At 44.8% G+C, this 25084-nt stretch overlaps 2 protein-coding genes across 2 annotated transcripts; one reads left to right on the forward strand and one right to left on the reverse strand.

Moving 5' to 3' along the window:
* The first annotated feature begins 1341 nt into the window (after positions 1-1341).
* On the forward strand, positions 1342-13210 carry LOC114002020 (F-box/LRR-repeat protein 21-like). Its single transcript, XM_027747688.2, has 7 exons — positions 1342-1421; positions 4648-4743; positions 6149-6288; positions 8697-9146; positions 9841-9963; positions 10292-10463; positions 11329-13210. Exons 4-7 carry the CDS (start codon positions 8775-8777, stop codon positions 11970-11972), a joined length of 1311 nt encoding a protein of 436 aa, XP_027603489.1. The 5' UTR covers positions 1342-1421; positions 4648-4743; positions 6149-6288; positions 8697-8774; the 3' UTR covers positions 11973-13210.
* A 1266-nt stretch (positions 13211-14476) lies between these two features.
* LECT2 (leukocyte cell derived chemotaxin 2) lies at positions 14477-18724 on the reverse strand. The gene is made up of 7 exons (XM_027747652.2): positions 18679-18724; positions 17991-18123; positions 16799-16950; positions 16106-16276; positions 15679-15793; positions 15069-15220; positions 14477-14667 (listed from the first exon to the last, which is right to left on the reverse strand). Exons 1-7 carry the CDS (start codon positions 18722-18724, stop codon positions 14477-14479), a joined length of 960 nt encoding a protein of 319 aa, XP_027603453.1.
* Between the last annotated feature and the right edge of the window lie 6360 nt (positions 18725-25084).

Here is a 25084-nt window from a genome sequence, read left to right on the forward strand (position 1 = left end):
ACTCAGAGGGTGTTGAGGCCCTGGCACAGGTTGCCCAGAGAAGCTGTGGCTGCCCCATCCCTGAAAGTGTCCAAGGCCAGGTTGGATGAGGCCCTGAGCAATTTGGTCTAGTGAGTGGCATCCCTGCCCACGGCAGAGGGGTTGGAACTGGATGATCTTTAAGGTCCCTTCCAACCTAAACCAGTCTATGATTCTATGCCTAGCTCCTGTGGGAGGAGCAGGGGATGGCTGTGCCTGAAGGGAATGGCCTGGAAGAGGCTCATGGGCTGTTTCCAAAGGCCAGGGCTGCCCCAGCTCAAGGATGACAAGGGCTTACAGGCACTTCCTGTCAGGAAATGATGGAAACTACATGAGGCAGGAAATGAGCAGGAGATGAATGTGAGCCAGCAATGTGTCCAGGTGGCCAAGAAGGCAAGTGGCACCTTTGGCTTGTATCAGCAATAGTGTGGCCAGCAGGACTTGGGGCAGGGATTGTCCCTCTGTACTTGGCACCGGTGAAGACACACCTCAAATACTGTATCCAGTTCTGGGTCCCTCAATTCGGGAAGAACACTGAGGTGCTGGAGCATATCCAGAGAAAGGCAGTGGAGCTGGGGAAGTGTCTGGAGCACAAGTTTGATGAGGAGCAGCTGAGGGAGCTGGAGGGGCTCAGCCTGGAGAAAATGAGGCTCAGGGGGGACCTTCTGGCTCTGCAACTCCCTGACAGGAGGGGGGAGCCAGGGGGAGATCAGCCTCTTTTCCCAGGCAACCAGCGACAAGAGGAGAGGACAGAGTATTAAGCTACAGGAGGGGAGACTTAGGTTGGACATTAGGAAGAATTTCTTCACATAGGAAGGTGACCAGACATTGGAATGGAGCATTAGACCTTGGAACTCCATGCAGGCAGGTGGTGGAGTCCCTGTTTCTGGAGGTGTTTAAACAGTGGACGTGGCACTCGGTGCCATGGTCTAGTTGGCAAGGGTGATGGTCAGTCAGAGGTTGGACTCCACCACCTCAGAGGTCCTTCCCACCCTAATCGATCCGGTGACTCCGAGGCCTTCGGGGGGGGAACAGCATCCCCTACTGCTCGGGGGGGGGGGGGGCACAGATCCGGTAGGGAGCAGGGGCAGGACTCGTCCCTGAGTGCCGGGGGGTCACCGCCAGCCCCGCATCCCTCACACGCCCACCCCGCCCCATTTTCTCCGCGGGCCGAGCCCGGCCCGGCGCGAAATGGCGCCTCTGTCACGTGCCGCCGCCTCGGGGCCCTCCCGGCGCCTGCGCTCGCCCGGCGGGGCCGCGGCTCCTCCCTCGGGCCGCGGCGAGTGCGGGGCGGCAGCGGCGGCGGAGCCTCAGCGCGGTCCTGCCCCTGCTCTGCCCCTGCTCTGCCCCTGCTCTGCGCTGGGCACGGCCTGACTCTGCGAGGGAGCCGCGCCGAGGCGGCGGTGAGCGGGGGGACCCCGGGGGGAGTGGGGGGAGCGGCCACGGGGGCGGCCTGGGCTGCGGGACCGGCGTGCAGACAGGCGGACACTCAGAGGGACGGACAGACAGACACGCACAGGGACAGCCAGCCAGCCGCCCTCCGCGCCCGGAGCCTCCAATCCCCCCCGCCCCGAGCTCCAAACCTCGGGAGGGGCTCGGCGCGTTGTGCCCCCCCCCCCCCCCCCCCCCCCCACTCCGGAGCTGGGGGAGCACCCGGGAGTGATTTTATAGCGTCAAGAGCCCTTAAACGACTCGTTAAAGTCGGGTAGGAACGTTTCTGGAGAAGCTGGGAGAGTAACGATTTTTTAAAAATTTATTTATTTATTTATTTTCCCCCTGTGTGGGAGAACCCTCGAGAGAGCTTTTCCGTGCGCAGCAGCTTCAGGTGCGGCCCCGGGTAGGACCGAGGGGTCCCGGGTGTCGGGCACGGTCTAAAGGCTGTTTCCTTCTAAAAATAGTGCGTTGGTAGAGCACCAGTATCTAAATTTCATCGCTGAAAGCGCAGTGCGTTTGTGTAAAGTTAAAACTAGCGCAGCTGAGCGTGGTTTATTTTTAGGTCTCTTGAGGATGTGTCATAAACATGCTAAAAATGCGATAAATCCCTTGAGAGGGAGGCTCAGAGGCTCAGTTTTGGGAAAAACGAGGACTGGTTAAAATAAAATAATAATCCACTTCGGAAGCAAAAATGCCGCCCATTAGAAGACTGCTGTGTCCTAGATGAAGAAAAAGCTTAATCTTGGAGCTCATCGTTCTGCAGGAGGAGATCTTCTGAGATTTAAGCTTAAAATGTGTTTTTTACCTAATTTTTGAGACGTGCTCAGCGATTGGATTTGAGGTGGTAGCAGCTTTCCGGGGCTGCCTGCCTTGTGTGCAGTGTGTCTGCTGCTCCTGTTCCCCAGACAGACAGAATTCCGAATTCCTCAGTGCTCTCCCTGGACTGGGATTTCTTAAAGACACTGCGACTAATGGGACCGGTATTTCAGCTGTTAAAGGCACGTCCCTAAACATTCATTTCCAAGTGTTAGAAAGTTAAAGCTTAATTACCCAGATGCCTGCTTTATCCCAAAGGATTTCCAAGCTTGGTTGTTTGAAAGGGCTTTTATATCTCAGGAATTGCGTTTGGTTTTGGTGGTGTTACTTCAGTGGTTTTGTTTTTTTTTTATTATTATCTCGAAATCTGTTTTTGTGGTGTTTTATTAATTCCTGCTGTTGAGAAGTGAAAGGGAAATCTAGAAGTCAGAGAAAACAGTTATTTCTTTGGGGCTTGAATCTCTCATATGTTGGGTTATAGTAGTAAAACCCCTTTTTTTTTTTTTGGCACTGATACTGTAACGTGGGAAGCAGTGAGCAGCTGCTTGCTTAACAGAGCCACTGCTGACCAATTCTCACATCCACCACCGACCCTCCCCCTGCCATGGGAGAGGTTTTTAATGGCTTAATTTTAGCAGAAGTTTATGGTTCTATTACCAGGATAAGTTGCAGAGTTATTTAACCTGATTTTTCTCTGAATCCCTGCTGTTGTTTGTGGATTTGAGGAAGTTTGAGTAGGATAATGTGCAGCTGTGCAAAGTACCTGATCACAGGACGTTTAGGTCAAAGAGCTTGTAGAGGAAAAGAGCTGGATGGGTAAAATTTTTGATACTTTGCTTTACACTAATGAGGATATGGACAGATTTGATGAACCTCATCAGTCATTGAAGTGTTTCATTTCAATGACTGTGTTGCTGCTGTTTATCTTCGATAACTACCTTAGATGACAATTCACTGTCATTTGCATAACAAGCTTGTATTTGATTGCATCTCTGATAACTAGGGCTTTTTTATTATAAAAATTACTGCTTACCTAAATTAACATGATTTAAGGTGCTTTGGATGGTTCTTGTGGCCTAGGACACTCAGATGTATGTTAGGTATACACCTGATTATATATATATTTTTTTTTTTGCTAACAAGAATTTTTCAGTAACTTTTTTTCTAATGTAGTATCTAAAATTTGCTACCTTTTATCTGCAATGTAAAAGTACGAACTTCCTCCTGTACTGAGGGTCTTTAGGACAGGTCTCTGCAAGAGAAGCTCCCTTCCTCTTGGGGGTAGTCTGTGGTTATTCAGCTGTTACAGGTAACCAGTCCAACATTTGTGACATTCAGAAGCCTGCTGAGCATTGTAGGCAGTCTTTTTTGACTATCTATATTTGATACATTTATTACTATAAATAACTATTACTGTCCTTTTCCTAATTTTCAGGTGTGACTTTACTATTAATAATTACTTTTGCTTGCAGCCACACTGGGAAGTGTTGGGAAGAATACTGAGTTTAGGACTGGTGGAAGGGTTCCCCCACTCCTGTGATAGGCATGTAAAGTTCATCCCAACGAAGATTTCAGTTATTTGATATGTTTTTATAAAAGAAAATAGTGATACGGTTGAGGGTAAAGCTTGGAGTGATTGCTTATGCTGGAAGACAGCGAGACACAAACTTATTTGTAATGTAGTATTAAAACAGTGCAGAGGGACGTGGGGGATTTTAACGTGAAGCCCTTGCTGCGGTGCCTTGTGATCCTCCTTCCCAGATGGTTCAGGCTGTTCTGGGAGCTCGTAAACAGGGAGGAGGCTGCGGTGGGTGGGTGGTTGTTGCAGCTCCTGCCATGTGACTGCAGCCAGAGCCGGGGCAGGTGCTGAGCGAAGGCTGCGGCACGTTTGGTGGCAGCAGCCTGTGCCATGTGTGCTCATCATCTCTCACAGTTCCCCTGGCCAAGGAGGAAAAACATTTATTGGTTTGTTGTTGTGGTTTTTTTTTTTTTTTATCTATGTTTTTTATTACTCCTAGATTACATTAGTAGTTACAGTGTCGTTTTCCAAACTTCACCACTAGTGGTGATGATAATGCAAATACTGAATAACTTACTGTTTGCCTTGTGCTGTTGACCAGTACAATGTAAATGCAGTTGCAGCACTTGTTTCCCATCAGTTTTGTGTTTAATCTGATCTCACAGTTCTCTCAGTGCCAGTATTTGCAGTGTGGGATGAGCTGCCCTGTGTTAAGATGGTACCCTCAAGCTCCTTTACTAAAGCAAGAAAATGTATAAATTGATGCCAACGTACTTTCCTATAATTTTTGCACTGTGTGTAGTATGAGGATTATTTTTTTCAAAACTAATAAAGGTTTTTGTGGCATTCTACCTGGACAGGAGGGGAAAGCAGACAGATGCATGTGAGTGCCCCATGGCTGCAGCTGCCTCAGTTCATTCACTTACTGCCAAGTGTAACTTGGAAGCATTCTTTAGGTAAGGAAGTTGCTTCAAAATACGTGGTTTATAAACTTAATACACTTCTGTGTTGGATCTTTAAATTGCATCTCAGTGTTTTGTACTTTCAATCATAAGATTATTTATGTATTCTGTTTATATGTCCTGAACCTACCTTCTATTTGTTAGACACTGACAGTACTTGTGAAAATGAGTTCTGTGTCCTGCACAGACTCTGCTCCCTTCCCAGGAGAGAGAACACGTGGCACTTGTAGACTGTGCAGTGCAAGGCCACCATAAGTGACAGGTTTCTTCAGGTGCCACCCACGAACAGAGTTGCTAATGAATATCAACTTTCTCGTGCTAGACAAGCATGACTGTTCAGCTCTTAAATTCCCTGGTGTGTGAGCTGAGCAGCAGCAGCATTCCTTGCACAGGTTGCAGGGCTTGAGTTGGATTTTGCAGAGGAGGTGGGAGCTGCTTCTCCCCTGTTCATAAATAACACATGTACTCCACCAGTGTTACACTTTACAGCTATAAAGCTGATATTAACTGAGTAGTTTTCCACAAGGTGATGATATGATCTGGGAGAATCTTAAAGCCTCGTGTCCCATCTTTTAAAGAAAAATAAAGAAGTTCAGCACTGGAAGGTTTCTAAAGATGTTATTACTGGTTGAACACAATACTTGGTAAACATCTTGCATTTCTAAATCTACTTTTAAAATCTGTCATGATTTAGTGAGGTGTGTGTTGCTGTTCCTGTAGCTTTCCCTTAAAACATCTTCAAATAATGTAAAATGGGGAACTGAATGTGGAGGTTTTGGGTGTATTTTTTTATAGCAGACCAAGATGCTCTTTCATAGTAAGATACAGGGTAGTTTTTCCATATTAGTACATGGGAGGATATTCATATATATGAATCTTTTTTCCAGAAACAGTTTAATTGGCCAAAGTAGTTTTTTCACTTTTAAGATTATCATGATGCAGTAAACATACTTGTGGAGTAAGACTGAGTAAAGTTGAAAGCCAAGAGTCTTTACATTTCAAAGCATTAAAACTCATATCTTTAACTCTTCTGAATCATGTGGTTTTGGTATACAGCAAGCTGAAAAAATAAACACTTCTTACCCAGGTTTGTAATTTCTTTAGGTAATATTCAAGAATCCAGAGGTGTATCTGTGTTGCATAAGAGTGCTCATGTGACTAAAATTGTAGTTCAGAACTAGATTTTTGCCAATAATGACACCTTCCCATTAGTTAAATGATATTTTTCAGACAGTGTTTGGTAAAACTAATCTGCTTGGCACATATTGTTGTTCTGCTTCCACATCTGCCCTGCAGAGCAGTGTGTCCTACTCATCTCTGTTCCAGAATTGATTTTAGTCCTTCCTGGGGGTTTCCCAGACACTGCAGAACAGTTTTAATTTGGTTGATGGCTTCACAGGTCGGTTCATCTTCTGGAACCCGTCCCTGCCTTCTGGTTAAGGACTCCATGCACACACACAGGATGACTCAACAGTGGGATGGATGTTCAGATACCAGAAAGGTGCTGGTAACTTGACAGGAACCTCCACATTCTTTGGGGTATGTGTGCCTGTAAACCTCTCAGTGAATAGTGCCTGGATTGTATCACGTGGAACTATAATTTAGTGAACTTCAGTTGTGTTTTCAAATATATACTGCTCATAGTTTCAGTATTCAGAAGGAAATAAGCATTCATATTTCACAGTAAATACTGGGGCTTCATGTTTGGTAAAAACTTTGATGCATAACCAACGGAAGCTTTTTCTGGCTTTGCATCCCACAGCAAGTAAAATGAACTCATTTTGGTAGATTTAAAGGACTGCAGTATAAAATATTAAAAATTCTGGACATAACCAGTTGCTAAAGGATGTAGCAACAAGAACAAGTTCTGGCCATGTTCCATCAGGTCTTCATCCATCTGGAGTGGATGTGCTGCTTGTGGGCTGTAGCCTGACCTGTGGTTTAGGGGAATTCCCTTTCTGGTTGTTCTCAGATGCCAGAACTTCTTTGTGGGAGCCAAATCAGCACCCAAGTTATTTTTGCATAAGACAGCAAAAATTTCCCTTTTTATCAGAAACTTATCTTTAACCAAGATGTTGCAGATCTGCACGAGAACAGCAGTAGCAAAGAGAAGCTTCTCAGCCAACAGAATTTGTTAAATTTCATTTTTTAATCTGGACTTTAGATTTAGCAAACAGCTAAATTTATAGTTCCTCTGGAGGAGGGGGGAGGAAAAACAAACAACAGGTATTTGACTCAAAAGGTGTTTAACCTTTGCTAAATTTAGCAAGGCTATGAGCAACTGCAAGAGTTGTGCAATGGTTAATTACTACATCCACACTTAATGCTTTGGAATGCCCATTCATCGTGTGACTTAAAGCACTCAAAAGTCATAAAAGATGGTTGTGTGGATGATAATTTGTTGGTCTAGTAGCAAAATGTTTATTCATGCTGAGATTGCATCTTCATTCCATTAGTAACACTGTTAATGTAAGTCACGTGTCTATTCAGGGAAGAAAACCTGTTGTTTAATATCATTTAAAGAGTATTGGTAGCTTAGCTTCATATATTGCTGATTCCAATCATTAATGGAACTCTGAGTAGTCTGAGTGAAGATTTATAACAACTGCTGAAATAAATTTCTTGGTGGTTGAGATAATTTGTCAGGAGGTTAAACAGTAGTGAAGCTGGTCATGTGAACAGCTCTTAATTAATTGGGTAGGTTGTTCTTTCCCACTTCCCTAAGAATGCACATGCTTTCTTTTCATGCAGCTGTGGGTTGGGTGTCAGACACCTCATCAGCCAGACAGGTCAGGTTTTATAAGTTGGGGAAAAGGCCAGGGAAGTTTTTGATAGGATAGTATGTATTTTGGCAGCTGTTTCTGCAATACTGGGGACTGGGAGGGGGTGGATTTTTTTTTCCCCCATAATGAGGATACTATGGAAAATTTTCAGACCAGAAAAAGCATTCTGTGAGAGTTGCCATGGAAGTTTGTTCAGTAAAAAAACTAGATAACGTGCTCTGTTTGTTCTTGAAAAACGCACTGGAAAATCCTTCAGGCTGGTTGGGAAGAGAGAAGGTCTGGCTGAACATCTGATTAGTGGGACATTTGAGAAGGGGCCTCAGCCTGCTGTGAAATGAAGTGGCAATTGAAACAAAGATTGTTGCTGAGAATTGAGTGAATCACAGAATTCAGTCCAGAATGTCTTGGGTAGGTTGTGCTGCTTCAGCCTGGGAAAGCAAAGCTTTTCCTTAGGCTGCTCTTTCCTGAGCTCTGGCTCATGTGGCAGTTGGCCCTCAGTGAAGCAGATCCATGCAGTTTGCTGAATTCCAAGGTCACTGTCCTTTCTCCTGCTGAAAACCAGCACGTGAACCTCACTTACTTTGCCCTGCTTTGATGAGTGGCCTCTGAAGTTTTTTGTTGTTAGTTGTACAAACATTTTCCCCCTGCCTGACATGATTTAAAATTAAAAAAAAAAAAGCAAAGGGAAGGTGGGCAAAATTTTTCAATATGACACTGACATGCCTGTCCCAGGTTTATCTGTTTAAATAGAATTTATGAATTAGGTTCTGTAGTTGATGATAAACTTTTTAGGAATCATTAGTAGATTCCATAGTTTGGTTGCTGAGATTAAATTTAAACTGAAACAGTTTTTTACTGCTAAGTTAAATTGCTGTTATACTTCTTTTTCCCTACAAAGTGCTTTATGTACTGTGAAGTACTAACACATGAAACTATACCTGGTAAATTAACAAACCCGAGTTCTCCAGATTCAAATCAGGTTGTACAAAATAAAAGGTACTGAGAGAGAAGGTCCTTGCCAACATCTGTGCACTGGATATGGACATATGGACATGCTTCTTTTCAGAGTAACATGCTATATTTAAACTTTATTACCTTGTTATCTCTTCCTGTGTTTCCACTGCCCTGTCTCCCTTCCTCCCCTAATATCCTGTATTTTTCTAGAGCCCTGCTGTGCGTGAGCTCTTCCAGGAAACTGCCGTTTGAACACATCGGATCGTTACAGCCCCTGAAACTTCCACGATGAAGAGAGCTGGGCAGAGAGTTGTGGTTGGAACTGAAGCTCCTCACACATCACAGACAAGCAAAAAACAGAAAACTAGTTCATATGCCTCAGTGTTTGGTGACTCTGCCCTGTGCACCTCGATGGACTGGGGCAGCCTCCCCCACCACGTGATCCTGCGTGTTTTCCAGTTCCTCACTCTGGTGGATCGAGCCAGGGCGTCTTCTGTTTGCCGAAGGTGGAATGAGGTTTTTCACATCCCAGATCTCTGGAGGAGATTTGAATTTGAACTCAGCCAGCCAGCCACTTCTTACTTAAAGTCTACCCACCCAGACCTCATTCAGCAGATTATCAAGAGGCACGCTGATCACCTGCAGTACGTCAGCTTCAAGGTAAGCCTGGAGCTGCGTCTGCTGTGTCACCTTATTGTGTGCAGGGCATGCAGCTGCTCTCTGTCAGCTGCATTAAGGGTTGGACCTGGGAAGTCCTGTTCTTGCAGCAATTTATTTCCACATGTGCAGGCAGCTTCCTTCAATTTTGCACACTCTAATCTCTACAAAGTGAAGAAAGAGCCGTTGTCGTGCAAGGCAGAGGAGGGAAGGTGAGATGAAACAGAGACTTGTCCAAAGTCACTCTTCAGGCTAAGGAATTGAGAACCAGTTCATTATTTAAGATGCAAAGGTGTTGTCCATGCAGATAAAATGGATTAAATCTAGACTTTGCCAAGTCTTTTTTGGGCTCCGAGAGTTGGCATTTAAAAAAAGTACATATCACTGCCTGTTGTAGCACCAGTACTGTTACAGGACTGGAATAACATGAGGTTATTTGAAGAGAAGGCTCAGATTTAAGGTCTCTGTTCATACTAGAAATGCCCAGCAGTCATACTCAGGAAAATTTTCCTGAACTTTCCTGAACTTGTTCTTATCTTGAAATTTCTGATTAATGCTGCACTTTGTCCCTGTGGTAATTGCAGGCTGGAGCAGCACAGCTGACCAGGTGTGGAACTTGCAGTCTTGGGTATCCATGGTGCTGTTTTTTTCAATAATACTGAAGAATGACTTCATTATTTTAAAATTGCTTTTACAGGTTGATAGTAGTACTGAGTCAGCAGAAGCAGCTTGTGACATCCTTTCTCAGCTGGTGAATTGTTCAATCAAGACACTGGGTTTAATCTCTACAGCAAAGCCAAGCTTCATGAATGTCTCTAAGGTAATGTTCTACAAACTGTAACGAGGTACTTTGGGCTCATCACTGTGTCCACTTATCCTTGTTTTAATACAGGGAAACAATAAATCAGAGTGGATGAGTTAATTACTGAGTGTAAAGTTGACTTCTGTCATGTGCAGCAGCGTGTTTTTAAACAAAGATCCCCTATGTTCATGTTCAAATAAGCCTTTCTTTGTTGCACAAGAAAGGGAATGACTGAGAAGTGATTATTTTTCTACTTTCTGTATGTGCAGAATGTGAGGTTGGGAAGCTGAAGTTCTGCCCATCTTTTCATAAGACTTTTTTTCCTTCCTTCCATTTCTCCAAACAGGCTCATTTTGCTTCAGCACTGACAGTAGTTTTTGTAAACTCCAAGTCATTATCATCAATCAAGATAGATGACACACCAGTTGATGATCCTTCCCTGAAGGTTCTTGTTGCTAACAACAGTGACACTCTAAAACTGCTAAAAATGAGCAGCTGTCCTCACGTTTCACCTGCTGGTGAGTAGTGAATATATGTGAAAAACGGGGTTGTAAAGTATCAAAACAATAATGGGAACACACACACAAAATCCCTGATCCATGAATCAACTACTGCTTGGTGGGATAAAGGAGATTAAAAGAGTGTCAGTAATGGCTTTGCAAGGTGCTCTGAGTGTGTACAAATTGCACAAACTAGTGGTGAAGACTGGGAGTGTTTTCAGTTTCTGTAGGGCCCTCGTGTGTCCGGATCTAGATCTGAACTCACTGGTTGGTGAAGGGCTCACTGCCTTCGGAATACTCCCTTGCTGGAAACCTCAGAGGGCTTTTGGGTCCCACTTTCCTTTCTCCTGAAACCTTAATGCTATGGAAAGGGAATCTGGGACTGGTCTATCTCCTGTATTCTTTTCTGGAGTCCACAAAAGGTGATCTAATCTGTGTGCTTTGTATTCCAGCAGATGAAGAGCAGTTATGTTGTTTATATCTTAATTCTCGAAAGGCTCTGTTTTAACTGTTAAACAAGGTTGCTGGTGGTGATTTAAACAATGTGGATGTAAGTTGAAGGAAGAAGGGAAAAGTGTCGACTTCAGCTGAATCTGACCTAATTTCAGTTACTGCTTCAAAGCTGCATAGGGAAGGGCAAAGAGGAAGATAAGCAGATCCAGTATGAGTATGACTAGTTAGACTTGGATCTTTTACTGATAAATGTTGATGGCCAGAACTCTGTAAAATGCTGTGGATACCTAGAACTTCAATATTTCAGGGGTTTTGGATATAAGCATGGAAACTCAAGCCAATAGAATCAGTACTTGCTTGAGCTTTACAGCAAACAACTGTGCTTATATTTGCTTTTCATTTTACAGAGTTAATTTTTCTTGTTCCTCAGGCATTCTTTGTGTCGCTGATCAGTGCCACGGACTTAAGGAGCTGGCTTTGAACTACTACATCTTAAGTGATGAGCTTCTGCTGGCTCTGTCGAGCGAGAAGCACGTCGACCTCGAGCACCTTCGCATCGACGTCGTGAGCGAGAACCCCGGGCAGGTGGAATTCCACACCATCAAAAAGCAAAGCTGGGACGCTCTCGTCAAGCACTCCCCCAAAGTGAACATCGTGATGTACTTCTTCCTGTACGAGGACGAGTTTGACGTGTTCTTCCGGGAGGAGACGCCGGTCACACACCTGTACTTCGGGCGCGCCGTGAGCAAAGCGCTGCTGGGCCGCATCGGCATCAACTGCCCGCGGCTCATCGAGCTGGTCGTGTGCGCCAACGGGCTGCAGCCCCTGGATGCTGAGCTCATCCAGATCGCCCAGCGCTGCAAGAACCTCACGGCCATGGGCCTGGGGGAGTGCGAGGTGACCTGCAGGGGCTTCGTGGAGTTTGTGAAGATGTGTGGGGGCAGGCTCACCCAGCTGTCCATCATGGAGGAGGTGCTGATCCCAGACAGCGATTACAGCTTGGATCGGCTGCATTTGGAGGTCTCCAAGCACCTCGGCAGGATGTGGTTTCCTGATATGATGCCAACGTGGTAAATTCTCTCTCCGTTTGTGGATAAAGGGGTGAAATCAGGGTGTTGCTTTCTATGCAAATAAGGAATTTCAAAAGGAAATGTGAAAACTTACTTCCAGATTTGAGTTTTTCTACCTTGAGAACCTCTGGTAGACTAACAGCAAAACACTCTAGAATATTAATTGTATATTGAAATAGAAGATAGATTAAAGTGTACTTAACAGTTCTGTGGTTTACAGGTGCTTCAAACTTCAGTGAACTTGGGCTTCTCTGAACTTCAGTTTAAATGTTCTGTTCACTTTAAAGTGGTTTTGGTTTTTTTTCATGTCTTTGTTTAATCTTTCTGATGTAGTCAGAAGAGGAATAGGGTAACTTTTTTCCTTTAGGAAATCAATCTTATGGAAAGCTGTATACAACTTGGAGTACAGTATTATTTGTCATGATGTTTTATATAGCTTTTTTTATAAATATTCATGTTTTAATTGTAAAAGCTTGTACATTAAAATACACTAGCCCAGGTTAATCAGATGTAATCTAGTTTAAACTCACGGTATTATATTAAAATTTTAATAAGCTGAAACTGTAAAGTTTTTTTGTAAGCATTAAATTGCACTTTAAATAATTCTGTCACAGTAGTGAAGCTGTTGAGACTGCATTGTACAGTATGTTGGTTTTGTCCTATGCATTAAAAGGGTGAGAAAGAGACTTTGTTAAAATTAATGAATGTAAAAGTTTGTAGCTGGATTGACTGCTTGAGTGAGTAATAAGGCACTTTGGAAACTGTTGGGATATAAGGAATAGCTTGGGATTTGGTCTTTCAGACTGTCTGAAATGCTGTTCCATGCTTTCATAATTGAGAGATAAGAAGGATTTCATAAATGTGGCTGGTGAGAAGGAAGGAACAAATGGAATAGAGTTGTCTTTGATCCCTCTCTGTGTGGAATCCAGGATTTAGAGCACTTACATTACTTGTCACTGACAGGCCAGGATGGCCTGTAGTGATCTTGGCTGTGCTGTAAGCCCTGATTTCTAGAGAAAGGATTGCTGGAGGTGATCCTGAAATATTTAATTCAGGACTGTTTAATACTTGTTGCTACTAATTGTTTTTTAAGAAAGAAGATTTTAATATATTTATTTTCTTAAAAGGGGAGAGGCATGGTGAGTTGATGTAAATTAGAGTCTGTATTTTTGTGTTGACATTTTGCTCACTGTAAACTAAAACTCACTGTATATAAATTTTGCTGTAATCACTTTCACGCTGTACCTGGTCTGTCTTCCTGTTGATAATGAGAATTCTACATTAATTAGCTGGTGGTGTTTGTCACTGTCATGGTTTAACCCTGGCTGGCAGCTCAGCCCCACACACCCAGTGGGGTGGGGGAGAGACTGGAAAGGGTAAAAGTGAGAACTTGTGGGTGGATATGAAGACAGTTTAATAGGTAATGCAAGAGCCACACATGCAAACAACCCCAAAAAAGGGAATTAATTAACCACATCCCATGGGCAGGCAGGTGCTCAGCCATCTCCAGTTCCCAGTTGGAAGCCAAAGGACTGAAGGTAACACACACTACCTGAATCAGTTATTTTCTTTTAAAAGACTGAACTATTTCCAAACAGTATTTGGTTTAAGATATATTGATTTGCTTTAAATGGAAATGTAACAAAGTGATTTAATGCATGCACTGCTTAATTAGACTCTTATCCATCTGAGGCACTGTGTCCTGTTAGGATTCTGTCCTGGTAGAAACCATAAATGTGACAAACCTTGGGAGAGGCCAAAGGAATGTTTAACTCTTCGATTATCCCAAATGAGTCATTGTCATGTTTGTGCCTGAAACCTGAGGATTTCTGACATGTAAACTGTAAAATGGAATGTGGACAAATCTTGTGGGTGGCTGGGGAGTCGTGGAGTCCTTTGTGTCTCTCCAGCCATCAGAACAGTGTCAGTGAATAACCAACCACTAGTGACTAGAGAGCTAAAATGCTGCTTTGAGTATTGTCCCTTTTCAGTCCTTCTCACTGAAGCAGCTTTTCTGAGAAGCCATGAAACATAGAACTGCTAAGGCTGGAAGAGACCTTTAAGCTCACCAGCCATGGAATGTTTGCTTGGTCCAGCTCCAGACTTCCAGAGAAACAGGCCTGCATTTATCAATACTGTGATTTTTGATGCACTGATTTTTTTTTTTTGGAGCATTTGCTCTGCTGGCTGATATTAAGTGAGGCTGGCTGGTACTTGAGGGGGAAGCTGGCAGTCATGCACCTTCTCTGCCACATGAGGGGGTAGCTAGTTTGCATTTTAGCTGATTTTTCAGGCTCTTTGAGAAAGCTTATAACTAATCATTGCTAATTCCCCAATTCCCTCCAACAAAAACTCAAATCTTTTTCCCTTGTGTGAGCCTCCACTAGAGACACTGCTTGTGTAACACTCAGAGTAGTGAATCAGTAATAGCATAGACTTTTTCATGAGGAGAAAAAACAACTGTTGGATGCTGAGATGAATTTATTTAGAATTTGCTGCATTTCCATTTCACTCTCTTCGCCCTTTCCCCCTTTCGAGATTGCTTGTAGGATCCGAGCGATCGCAGTTCTCAATGTGGATGTGAGAGGTGATGCCAGGAAATACTCTTTGCATTGGCAACATTTTCCCAAGGACTTGTCCCTTGGAAATTGCACCATTGTATCTTATGGGATGGATACAGAGTAGTTTTACACAGAACCCTGGTGAAAGCAAGGAGGGAAAATGTCAGGTGACTGATGAAGTGTTTGTTTTTCTGTACTAACTCTGTTTCAGAAATATTAACAGTTTCTGTCTTATCCTTTCCACTGAGACAGCAATAGTGAAAATACCAAAATAGCAAAGGCATTATGGTCATAAAAAATAAGCAGTGGTTGAAGTCATTGACTTGGTGGAAGAGGGAAGATGGAAGGCAGGGAAAAGGTGGGAATTGCTGCTTTAGTAAAGGGTAGGGCTCAAAGACACTCTGGCATTGTAGCGGGAGCAAAAAGTTCTGCGAGTAGGTGGATAGAAGAAGACATTTACCCTGCTGAAGTACTTGGTAGCTGCAAGGTAACACATCCTGTGTGACCTCAAAGACATTAAATGAAGAGTAGCCGTTTACCTGAGCCTCGGATTTGGACTCCATCATCGATGGCGTTTCCGTTGTGGAAGAACTTGACAGGCCCGGAGAGCTGCCCGGAGAAGGGAGCGTACACGGTGGCTCCGTCAGCGCAGATCACATCCACTGCCCTGTGCTTCCCTTTGCCATTGCGTCTGGAAACAGGGATGGAATTAGAGACATCTCTTGTTATAGAGGGAGAGCAGGCAGCATGGGGTGATACCTGGAAATGGGTTGTTAGGATGGAAGTAGTGTCAGACTGGCTGAAGGATCCGTAAAGGATTTTTGGTGGTTTAATAGGGTGGGTGACCTGTTAGGGCTGGAGAAAAAGCCTTTCTTCCGAGTCTTAAATAGAACTATAGAGTCACAGAAAGTTTAGTTGTGTGAAGGACATCAAGTCAGGACTGTTCCCAACACCAGGTCAGGCACAGCTTAGTCAGAGCGATAAAAACCTCCAAGCAGAGAAGTGTTATCAACAATGTGTGCGGCCTAAAAGTTTGCTCATGTCCAACCCAAACCTCCAAAGCTGTGATTCTTAAGTGACTTAAACAGCATTCAACTCTTATTTCAGTGGAGGAACAACAAAACCCCACGTGTTCCCATGGCATGGTACCTTGGAGCTCCGTAGTATCCGCAGCCGTACTTATCACAGCCCCTTATCTCGTTGGTGGGATTCCCAGCACACACCGTGGCCCAGCCGCTGTCTTGTTGTGGCAGTGGTGGGACGTCTTTGAAACACAGAAACACAGCACATCAAGGTTACCTTTCTGATTGTTTTAAGCCTGGCGTGTTTGTGACTGCTGTGTTTTAATGCAGTTGGGTAAGAACATGTTGGAATTACATCCCATGTGTGCGGTCGGATTTCCCTCCACAGGATTTGTCATCTTTACAGGAAATGTAAGTAGAATGTACAACTAAGCTGGATAGTAATATCTCAGACATGCTTTAGAGACAAAAATTCAAAGAGAGAATCACAGGTCCTTGAGTGCAACTCTACTCCTATTCTGGGCTGCTTTTTTTGTTGTTTGGGGTTTTTTTACCGGGCGTAAGCAGGTGGGTAGGATCGGAGTGGTCGCAGTTCTCGACGTGGATATGAGAAATAATGCCAGGAAATACTTTCTGCATGGGCAGCATTCTCCCAAGCTGTTGCCCCCTGCGGATTTGGCCGTGGTACCGGATGGGGTGAATGCAGACGAGCTTCACACAGTAACCTGGAGGAGACGGGAGAGGAAGGGAGGTCAGGAAACATCAGCTGCCTCTGCTCCTTGGGAAAGCAAGAAGCATTCCCTGCCAGCCTCTTACTGGAGACTGTAAGGATGAAGCAGAAATGTCATCAAGGTACCAACAACCGTGAAATCAAAATTACTGGATTTGCTGTGGAAAAGAGGAGAGAAGGGAGCTGGAAAACAGGGACAGGAAAACATCCTCTCGGCAAAGCTGAGGGTGTACTTCTGATGCTTTATTTTTACTGTTTCCTTTTTTTATTATTATTTGGGGTTGTTGTTTTCCTGCTACATGTTTTCCAAGTCCTTTCTTCCCTCCTCTCCGGGAAAAGCATAGGAAAGGACTATATCCTGCTGATGTGCTGCCTTCCAAAATTTCAGCGTGCTAGAGAGGGTGTGACACTAATCAGCACTGTGCTTGAATTGAAGGAACCTTACTCAAGGAAATGGAGTGATTACTTTGATTACTTGTGTGCACGTCTCACAGCATACCTGGTGTTCATTACTTGCCTGATCCGCTGATTTGGACTCCATCATCGATGGCATTCCCATTATGGAAGAACCGGATGGGTCCGGAGAGCTGCCCGCTGAACGGAGCGTACACGGTGGCTCCATCCCGGCAGATGACATCCACCCCCCTGTGCTTTCCTTTGCCACTGTCCCTGGAAGCATAAATCCATCCTTAGAGTCATCTGTCAGCATTAATGTTAGGTATCAATATCAGATACACATCTGTCAGGGTTAATGTTAGGTATCAATATCAGATACACATCTATCAGGGTTAATGTTATGTATCAATATCAGATACACATCTGTCAGGGTTAATGTTATGTATCAATATCAGATACACATCTGTCAGGGTTAATGTTATGTATCAATATCAGATACACATCTATCAGGGTTAATGTTATGTATCCTTATCAGATAACTGAAGCTTGTCTAACAGAATTTTTGTACCTGCAATCAAATTAGAAAACAGCAGCTTTGGTCCTTTTTTTTTTTTTTTTAATTGCAAAATGTTCACGTTCCTCTGGCCTTCTTTAAATATCAAATTTAAGCTTATTTTTAATTTTCCCAAGTTCATGGGGTATTTCAAGGTGTTATAGTGAAGTAGCCTTGTTCTACCCCAAAATACATCTGTGCCCATGTGAAATGGAATCTTATGTTTGGCATTTTCTCATTTAGAAGTTTGGAAGTGACATGATGAGGATGGAAACTTCTTACAGAGCCTGGGGAGAAGAGACAGCAGGAAAATGCAGGGAAGGCAGGAGACTTATAAATACTTATAAAAGCATTTTTCAGGGACATATAACTTGCTGTGTTGTCAGGTCTCTCTTTAATGACAACAGTGCTGACAGACTTTTAGTTTGTGTGAATGAAACTACTGGGCTGCTGCTGAATGTTAGTTAAATATCTTGTTAAATAACAAGAATGACACAAATCCTTGAAATACTTTCCTTTCCTTTGGCTGTGTGTCATGTAATGGTCTCCCTGCTTCACCCCTGCATCGGTTGCCAGCAGTGCAGCACTGCACTTCTGGGAGATTGCTGAGGAATATCCCAAAAATGGGTAAGAGGTCCTGCCAACAACAGTCTTCCCTCATTCTAAGTGTGATCTCTATTTAACTGTACTCTCTCCTGCCTGAAAATTTAATTTAGGAAAGCAGCAGTGAACCCCAGAGTCCCAGTGCCCACCGTGTTACCTGTCAGCGCCGAAATTCCCGCAGCCGTATCTGTCGCAGCCCCGGATTCGGTTGGTGGGATTCCCGCTGCAGATCGGGGCCCAGTGTCTGTGCTGCTGTTGGGGTGGGTGCCCATCCAGCTGCTTGGCAAAAACTTCACGTGGAAAAGAGAAAAAAACAGGGAAAATTCAACCATCTTCTGCCCAGTGCAACAGAAAGTGTTAAGGTGCGAAATAGGGTGTTTAAAGTGGGAGACCCGAACTCACAGGAGTTTGGAATCTCAGAAGCTGCAGGTAAAAGGACATTATACAACCTGCTGTATAGATTTGATCCACTTTTCCTTGAGGTCTTACTTTAAGGTATATATACTAAAAACAAAGCAAAGCTATAGATAAAGATTTTAAAAAATAGGTTGGGAAATAAATCAAACCAGTGGTGCCTGGTTGACGGTTGGACTCAATGACCTTAGAGGTCTTTTCCAGCCTTAACAATTCTATGATTCTTCATGGCACCTCTGATCACTTCAATATATGACTCTTAGTGCCCACCTAATTCCATATTTTATAATCACTGTGCAAATCACCATAATCCTTCATACAATTGGATTGAAAAAAATTAGCATTATTTGCAGTGGAGTGAGTTTCAGTAATTCATTAGTGTCTGCCTAAACCCAGTCAAGACAAACTGTAACAGAGCAATCCCAACTCACCAGTGGACACCAAGCTGACCAGAGCCACCAGACTGAGAGCTGGCATTTTGGGGCTGCTTCACCGGTGTTCTTTGATCCAGTCAAAGACATTGCACAGAAGCCACCCAAGGTATTTATGTGGTTTTGAACAAGTCTGTTGTCTTGGCCAATCAGTCTTGAGCAAAGTGTTACATCTCTGGGCTGGTGGTGTTGCCATATTCAGCACTGGGGGTGTCCACGGGCTCTGCAGGTGTTGGAGCTGGTTGTGAAAGGCAGATAAAACCATCGAGCTCTTGGCACACAGGAACAGGTGGAAACGGGCAATCCCACAGCGCAGGAAACTCTGGTTGAACCGTTTCTTATAACACCTTTTCTTCCCCTTCCTGAAGTTAAGGGCACACTCAGGCCAAAAATGGTGGGAACTCAGAGGACTGAGTGGGCAAAGCTCCAGGGTGGATGTAACCCAGTTTGTCCTTCACTGCTCATTCCAGTGCCTCCTCCCGGGTGTTTGTGCCAACCAGGAGCACATGGAGCTGTAGTGTTGGGCACAGCATGAGCATTCACTTAGGCTAAGAAATACAGATGCTTTTGCATGGAAACATGTCTTTTGTTATTGTGCAGCTTTTTATTTTTTTTCCCCCAGACAATATTTAATCCTCAAACAATTTTTCAGCCCTCCCTGGAGTTGTGAAAAGTGGTTTGGCTGGTTTTGTCCCTGCTGCTTTCTCCCTCATCCTGCCAGGAAGAACTGCTGGTTTCCACACTTGCAGCCACCAAACAGATATTTATAAAAGTGTTATGTCCTTGCAGCCTAGTTTTGGTGGGGCTTTTGGTTGTAATTTGCTCAGTATAACAGAGTCCAGGCTGATAAATGATACAATGTGCTGGTGAGAGCTCTCAGTGGATATTCAGGGTTTGGGGATGCTGGTTACCTCTGGACTGAAATACAGGATGTGTGGCTTTGTGTGATCCTTGCCAGAAAGTGATCCCACCAGAAGTTGGTGAGATCCTGTGTTGGGCAACAAGCTGTTCATGGACAGCTGGGAGGTGCAGTTGTGAAAGTCCTGAATTGGCTGCTTGGCACACGCCAACAGCAGGATATGGAACAACCCCCTGGCGTTGCAGTCCCGGGAGCTGCAGTTGCACCATTTCCTTCCCTGCACAGGGGAGAGGGAGAGGACGTGGAGAGGAGCCAGGGTGCAAAGCTGCAGGGAGCTCATGAGAGCAGGGGGGCTGAGCTGGGAACTGCTGGCTCCTTTCTCCTGCAGGACTGGTGTGAGGTCCCCATTCTTTCCCTTTTATGTCAGTAGTAACTTACCTGGCTGTGTAAGGAGACCCTTCAGGGTCTTCTCATGGACTGAGCAACTGCTCAGAGGGCAAATGGGAGTGTTTGGGCTGATAGCATTGAATCCTTGAATCATAGACTGGTTTGGGTTGGAAAGGAACTCAAAGACCATCTCATTCTGACTCCCCCACCATGGGCAGGGACATCAACCACCAAGTTGCTCCAAGCCCTGTTCAACCTGGCCTTGGACACTTCCAGGGATACAGAGGCAGCCACAGCTTCTCTTGACAACCTGTGCCAGGTCCTCCCCACCCTCACAGGGAAGAATTCCTTCCCAGTATCCCATCTAACCCTGCCCTCTGGCAGTGGGAAAACATTCCCTCTTGTCCTCTCACTCCAGTCCCTCTCCAACACTCTGGGAACCCCTTTGGGGGAAGGGGCTCTAAGGTCTCCCCAGAGCTTTCTGTTCTCCAGACTGAACATCTCCAACTCTCTCAGCCTCCGGAGCAGAGCTGCTCCAGCCCTCAGGGCATCTTCATGGCCTCCTCTGGACTTGCTCCAACAGGTCCATGTCCTCAGTTGAGAGCCCCACCAGGCAGTGAAGGAGCCGAGCCTGATGCTGTCTGTGTGGGAACAAGTCAGTGCTGAGCACTCCCCTCCCAGCTGAGCTGTGACAACAGGTTACTGAACACCCTAAGAGCTGTTCCCCTGAAAAATGAATAATATTCTTTGAGCTAATCATTACAAAATGAAATGTAAAAAGAACCGACTGCAGAAGAATTTACTTGTGCCACCAGCAGTGCAGGCTTTTGTGGTGAAAATCCAGTGTAATCCAAAGTGCACTGGCGAATAATTTCGGGTGCTGATCATTGAAATAAGGGGAATTTTGCCCCAAAGATTAACTAAGCCTCGCGTACAGGGCTGAGATTGTAGTTCCGGTGGGAAATCAGCAGGTTGCGCTCGCTGACCACCCAAAAAGCAGAGCTGGGAGCGTCATTTTAAGCAGCTCCCAGGCTGTGGGAGGCGTGAGTATCCTGCCTTTGCCTTTATCAACAAACGTCCTTGCCAAGCCTGAGCTGGGCAGGTTTCGTAAGGAGGATCGAGGACCACAAAATATCTTTTTGCTGCCCACGTCCTGTCTCACGGGGAGGACAGAGCTTTGGATGAATCCTCCAAAAGTCCTTCAAGGCTTGGGGAAATAGGAGGGCATGGTGTAGATGTGGGTTGCAGATTTAGCCACTTAGTCTGGGACCTTGTGATACGAACTTGTAAAATAAAAGGGAGAGAAGGAAAAGAATCTCTGCAGAAGTGGTGCAGAAATGAAGTAACTCTGCATGGCTGAGTTTGCTGGCTCTTTCCTTAAAAACCTAGTTGTCCCTGTTTCTTCCCCCTCCCTTAAATATTTCCAAAACTGTATTTTACCAGCCTTTTATTTCCCTCCCAGAGTCAGCTGGAAATTGTACCTTCCCTTCCTCTACACCCAGTTAATTTTTAATAGACTTAAAAGATAAAGCTGGATTTACTCATCCTGTTTGCCCCAACTGCTCTGTAACCTGAAATAGAAAAGTGATATTTGCTTGTTCTCCTCTGCTCCTGGGTGACAGCCCCAGACAAAACTGGAAGGGTTTTATGCAGGAGCATCCCACACCCCCATGCTGCTGGAAAAACTCTGATTAAATAACACACCCCTGAAGAGGTTTGTGAAACCCACCTGTGGGACACACCAGAAAAATGCTGAGCTTTGTCACTGATGGACAGGGGAAAATGTAACTTGTAGAGGAGCAAAGCTGGGGTGCTGCTGGAGGCTCAGAGCCCTGAGCAAGGTCAGCTCAGTCTTCATTATATTTGCATGGAGAGGTGGGGGCTTGATTGGCATCTTCCCTTTTCAAATCTAAGCTGATAACTGGGTTAGAGCCTGGGATTTTAACCAAGTGAATCTTAGGTTGGAGTCTTCCTTTCCTGGGGGCAACAACTTTATGACAAAAATTAAAAAAAAAAATTGGTCAAAACTGGAGAACGCTGGGGAATTTTGCTATGATATTTCTCCTTTCAGTGTAAAAAAAATGAAGGAAAAGTGGGTTTTTTTTCTCCAAGAGATTTTCACACCTCCATGGTATTGACTTGTTTTCAACATCTGGTCGTATCTGCCCCTTCAGGTAGGGCTGATTTTTCATTCACAGCAAAACTAAAGTGGTTCCTGGGGCAGGTGAATGGGACACAGCAGGTTAAGCACCTCTCACAGGTGCAGCAAATACATTTCTGTAGTTTCTTAGAAGAAAAAAATCATGCCAAGACAAAAACAGCCCTCACTGAAGCAACTTCCCTGCTTCTCCAGGGCTGGAGTTGCACTAGGAAATCCATGAGCCTGCAGCACTTCCAAAGCACTTTAGCCCTGGACACTCCCAGTAGCACATTGGCAGCCTTGGCCTGAGAAACCCTGTCCTATTAACAAGAGCTTGTTGTCCCAGGAAAGTCTTCAGCTGATTTACTAATGGAAAGAAATGCCTCACTTGGACGAAGAGAAACCCGGGTGTGCCAAGGCAATCCTGAGGCAGGAGCCTGGGGAAAAGGAATGAGTTACTTCATCACTGTTGTTTTATGGCTTTGCTGATGGGCCCTCGGGAAGATTTGGGTTTCAGCTTTATACAGGTTTTTTTTCTCCCCAGCTGCCTTAAAAAAAGCAGAACCCAGCCCAAACCCTATGGCAGCACCAAAGAAATTCAAAGCGATTTGTAGCGAGGCAGCCCTTTATTAATGTGATTTTCCATGTTCAGGCACAAGTGAAATTCCTGGCTTATTGAAGAAATCTTGTGGTTGGCTGCAAGGAGAGCAGGGCAGTCCGAGAGGAGTGAGCTGCAGCAGGGCTGCTGGGCTTGGAGGATCCATCCCCTGTGCCACTTCCATCCCCAGCTGCTTCAGCCCTCACCCACCAGGGCACGATGTGCAGGAGGTGGGAACAGCTTTAAAGCAGGTGTTACACCTCACACACGCTGCACTCTCCTTTCCCCTTCGCTCAGTGAAAGGTCATCCCACAATGTCACTTGTGATTGTCACACAGAAACAGTGACAGGGCAATGGCGTGGCTTGGACAGAGCCAACCCCTGAATCCAGCTGACACCAGCCTGGAGTGGACTTCAGAGCCTGGTGCAGACCAGGAAAGGTGTTTCAGCTCCAGACAACCCACTGCAGACCAGCAGGACAAGGAGGGGAATCGTGCTGGTCCTGCTACATAAGGGGTTTTAAACTCTTAATCCCTGTGGGATTTTCTTCTCCAGAAGAAATGCTCTTGGTTTCCTGTTTTCCTGCTCATCGGGTGTCACACGTAGAGAGGGGAAAATCTATTTGAGGGGAAAATTTTGAAACAGTATATTCAGACAGAGTATGTAGGTGAAAAAAATGGCAGCAGCTACCTCTGTGTGATGCTTCTCGTGCCCAGGGCTCAGCTAAAACAAGCCAGACAAAATTGCATCAGCTCAAATTCCTTTTGTTAATTACTGATTTTATTAGAGAGGTCCAAAAGGAGAAGAGAGGAAGCGAAGTAATTTTGTGCATTTCCTCAGAAGCTCAGAAAATGAGCTTTTTTTTTTTTTACCCAATTCTGTCACTAATACATACCCTGAGGGCCAAATACTCTCTGTTTCAAGTTGCACACTGGGTCTAGAGCAGTGATAAAGATCAGGGTGGTAAAGAGTGAGTCATGAAGGGTTTGTGTGAACTGGGCAGGAGCAGTGTGTGCTTTGCTCTCCTTCTCTGCACCCACCAGGCTGCATTTCATGGGGGTCACAGCCTTATTCTGGGTCTGAACAACATCCCAAGGGCTGAAGCAATGCACAAAACCAACCAACTCTTTCACATTTTGCTTGTGGCTTGCTGGATCCCAAGGTGTTTCTTTTTAATTTGCAGGAAAACCGATTGCAGGAAGGTGGCAGCAATTGGCAATTACTTGATTTTGTATTGATGGCAGGAGAGTGGAAGAGATAAAGCAGGATGTAAAAGCAAGGGCAGAGTGTGTCTGATGCTGCCAGTGAAGGGTCCCTCACCGAGGAGGAGATGGGGGAACTGCGTGGGAGGTAAGTGAGGCAGGATGGGTCTTTTCCTCCTCTCACATAGGGCTGGGAGGGACTGAGATAGAGGGAAGGTGTCTGTGAGGGAAAGGTAATTCCTTTTAGCTGTGACTGCAGAGCCTGGATAGTGTGTGTGTCTGGAGGGGGGAAAAAATCGCAAAAAATACCCCCAAAATCGCAAAAAATACCCCCAAAATCGCAAAAAATACCCCCAAAATCGCAAAAAATACCCCCAAAATCGCAAAAAATACCCCCAAAATCGCAAAAAATACCCCCAAAATCGCAAAAAATACCCCCAAAATCGCAAAAAATACCCCCAAAATCACAAAAAATACCCCAAACACTTCAGCTCTGGAGGCTTTGCAGGACACCCTGTGCTGTGAGAATTCTCCCTGCTCTGTATTTGGGGGATCACACCAGGAAAGGTGGGTGTCTTGCTTGCAAAGGAGTGAATAAGTAGCAAAACTGCAAACTCCTCATATGCAAGCAAGCACCACAGAACAATCAAATTAAATGTAATTGGAGTAGGATTAAATTTAAAAGACAATGACGTTAAGTTCTAGCTCTAAAACTCATAAAACTGTCTAAAAGCTGTTTCCAAAACTATAACCATGCTGAGATCTAATAAAGTTTTCATTACAGAGGAAGTGTTTGACTCAGCCTGTCCCTTAGCAATAGGAGGGTTGTTTGCCCCTGTTATGGAAGGGATGCAAATAGCTGTAATAGTCTCCTTTCTGTTTTACCAAGTACCAAGGCACGACTGAGGTGGTTGGCAATGCTCTAAGGGCTGTGAATGCTCAACCTGTGCAAAAAAATGTTCTTTTCTCTACCACCCACCCCTTGGATGCTGAGCTTTTGGTGACCCAGGTGTGCAGAAGTTCCCACCCTGCTCTGGGGTTTGCTGCACCAGCACAGCCCCAACAAAAAAGATCCTTCTTGTCTTCTACCAGTTAGTGCAACCTGATAGACCCCAATATGCTTAAAAGACCCTTGGAGTCAGAGTGAAATCCCTGGGTATGGGTGGATTGCAGTGAAGGAGAGAGGGCGGTTTGATTACCGAAATGTCAGGTTTTGGTAA

Source organism: Pipra filicauda, unplaced genomic scaffold (assembly GCF_003945595.2).
Source record: "Pipra filicauda isolate LSUMZ 115617 unplaced genomic scaffold, ASM394559v2 scaffold381_size687511_pilon, whole genome shotgun sequence".
NCBI lineage: Eukaryota > Metazoa > Chordata > Aves > Passeriformes > Pipridae > Pipra > Pipra filicauda.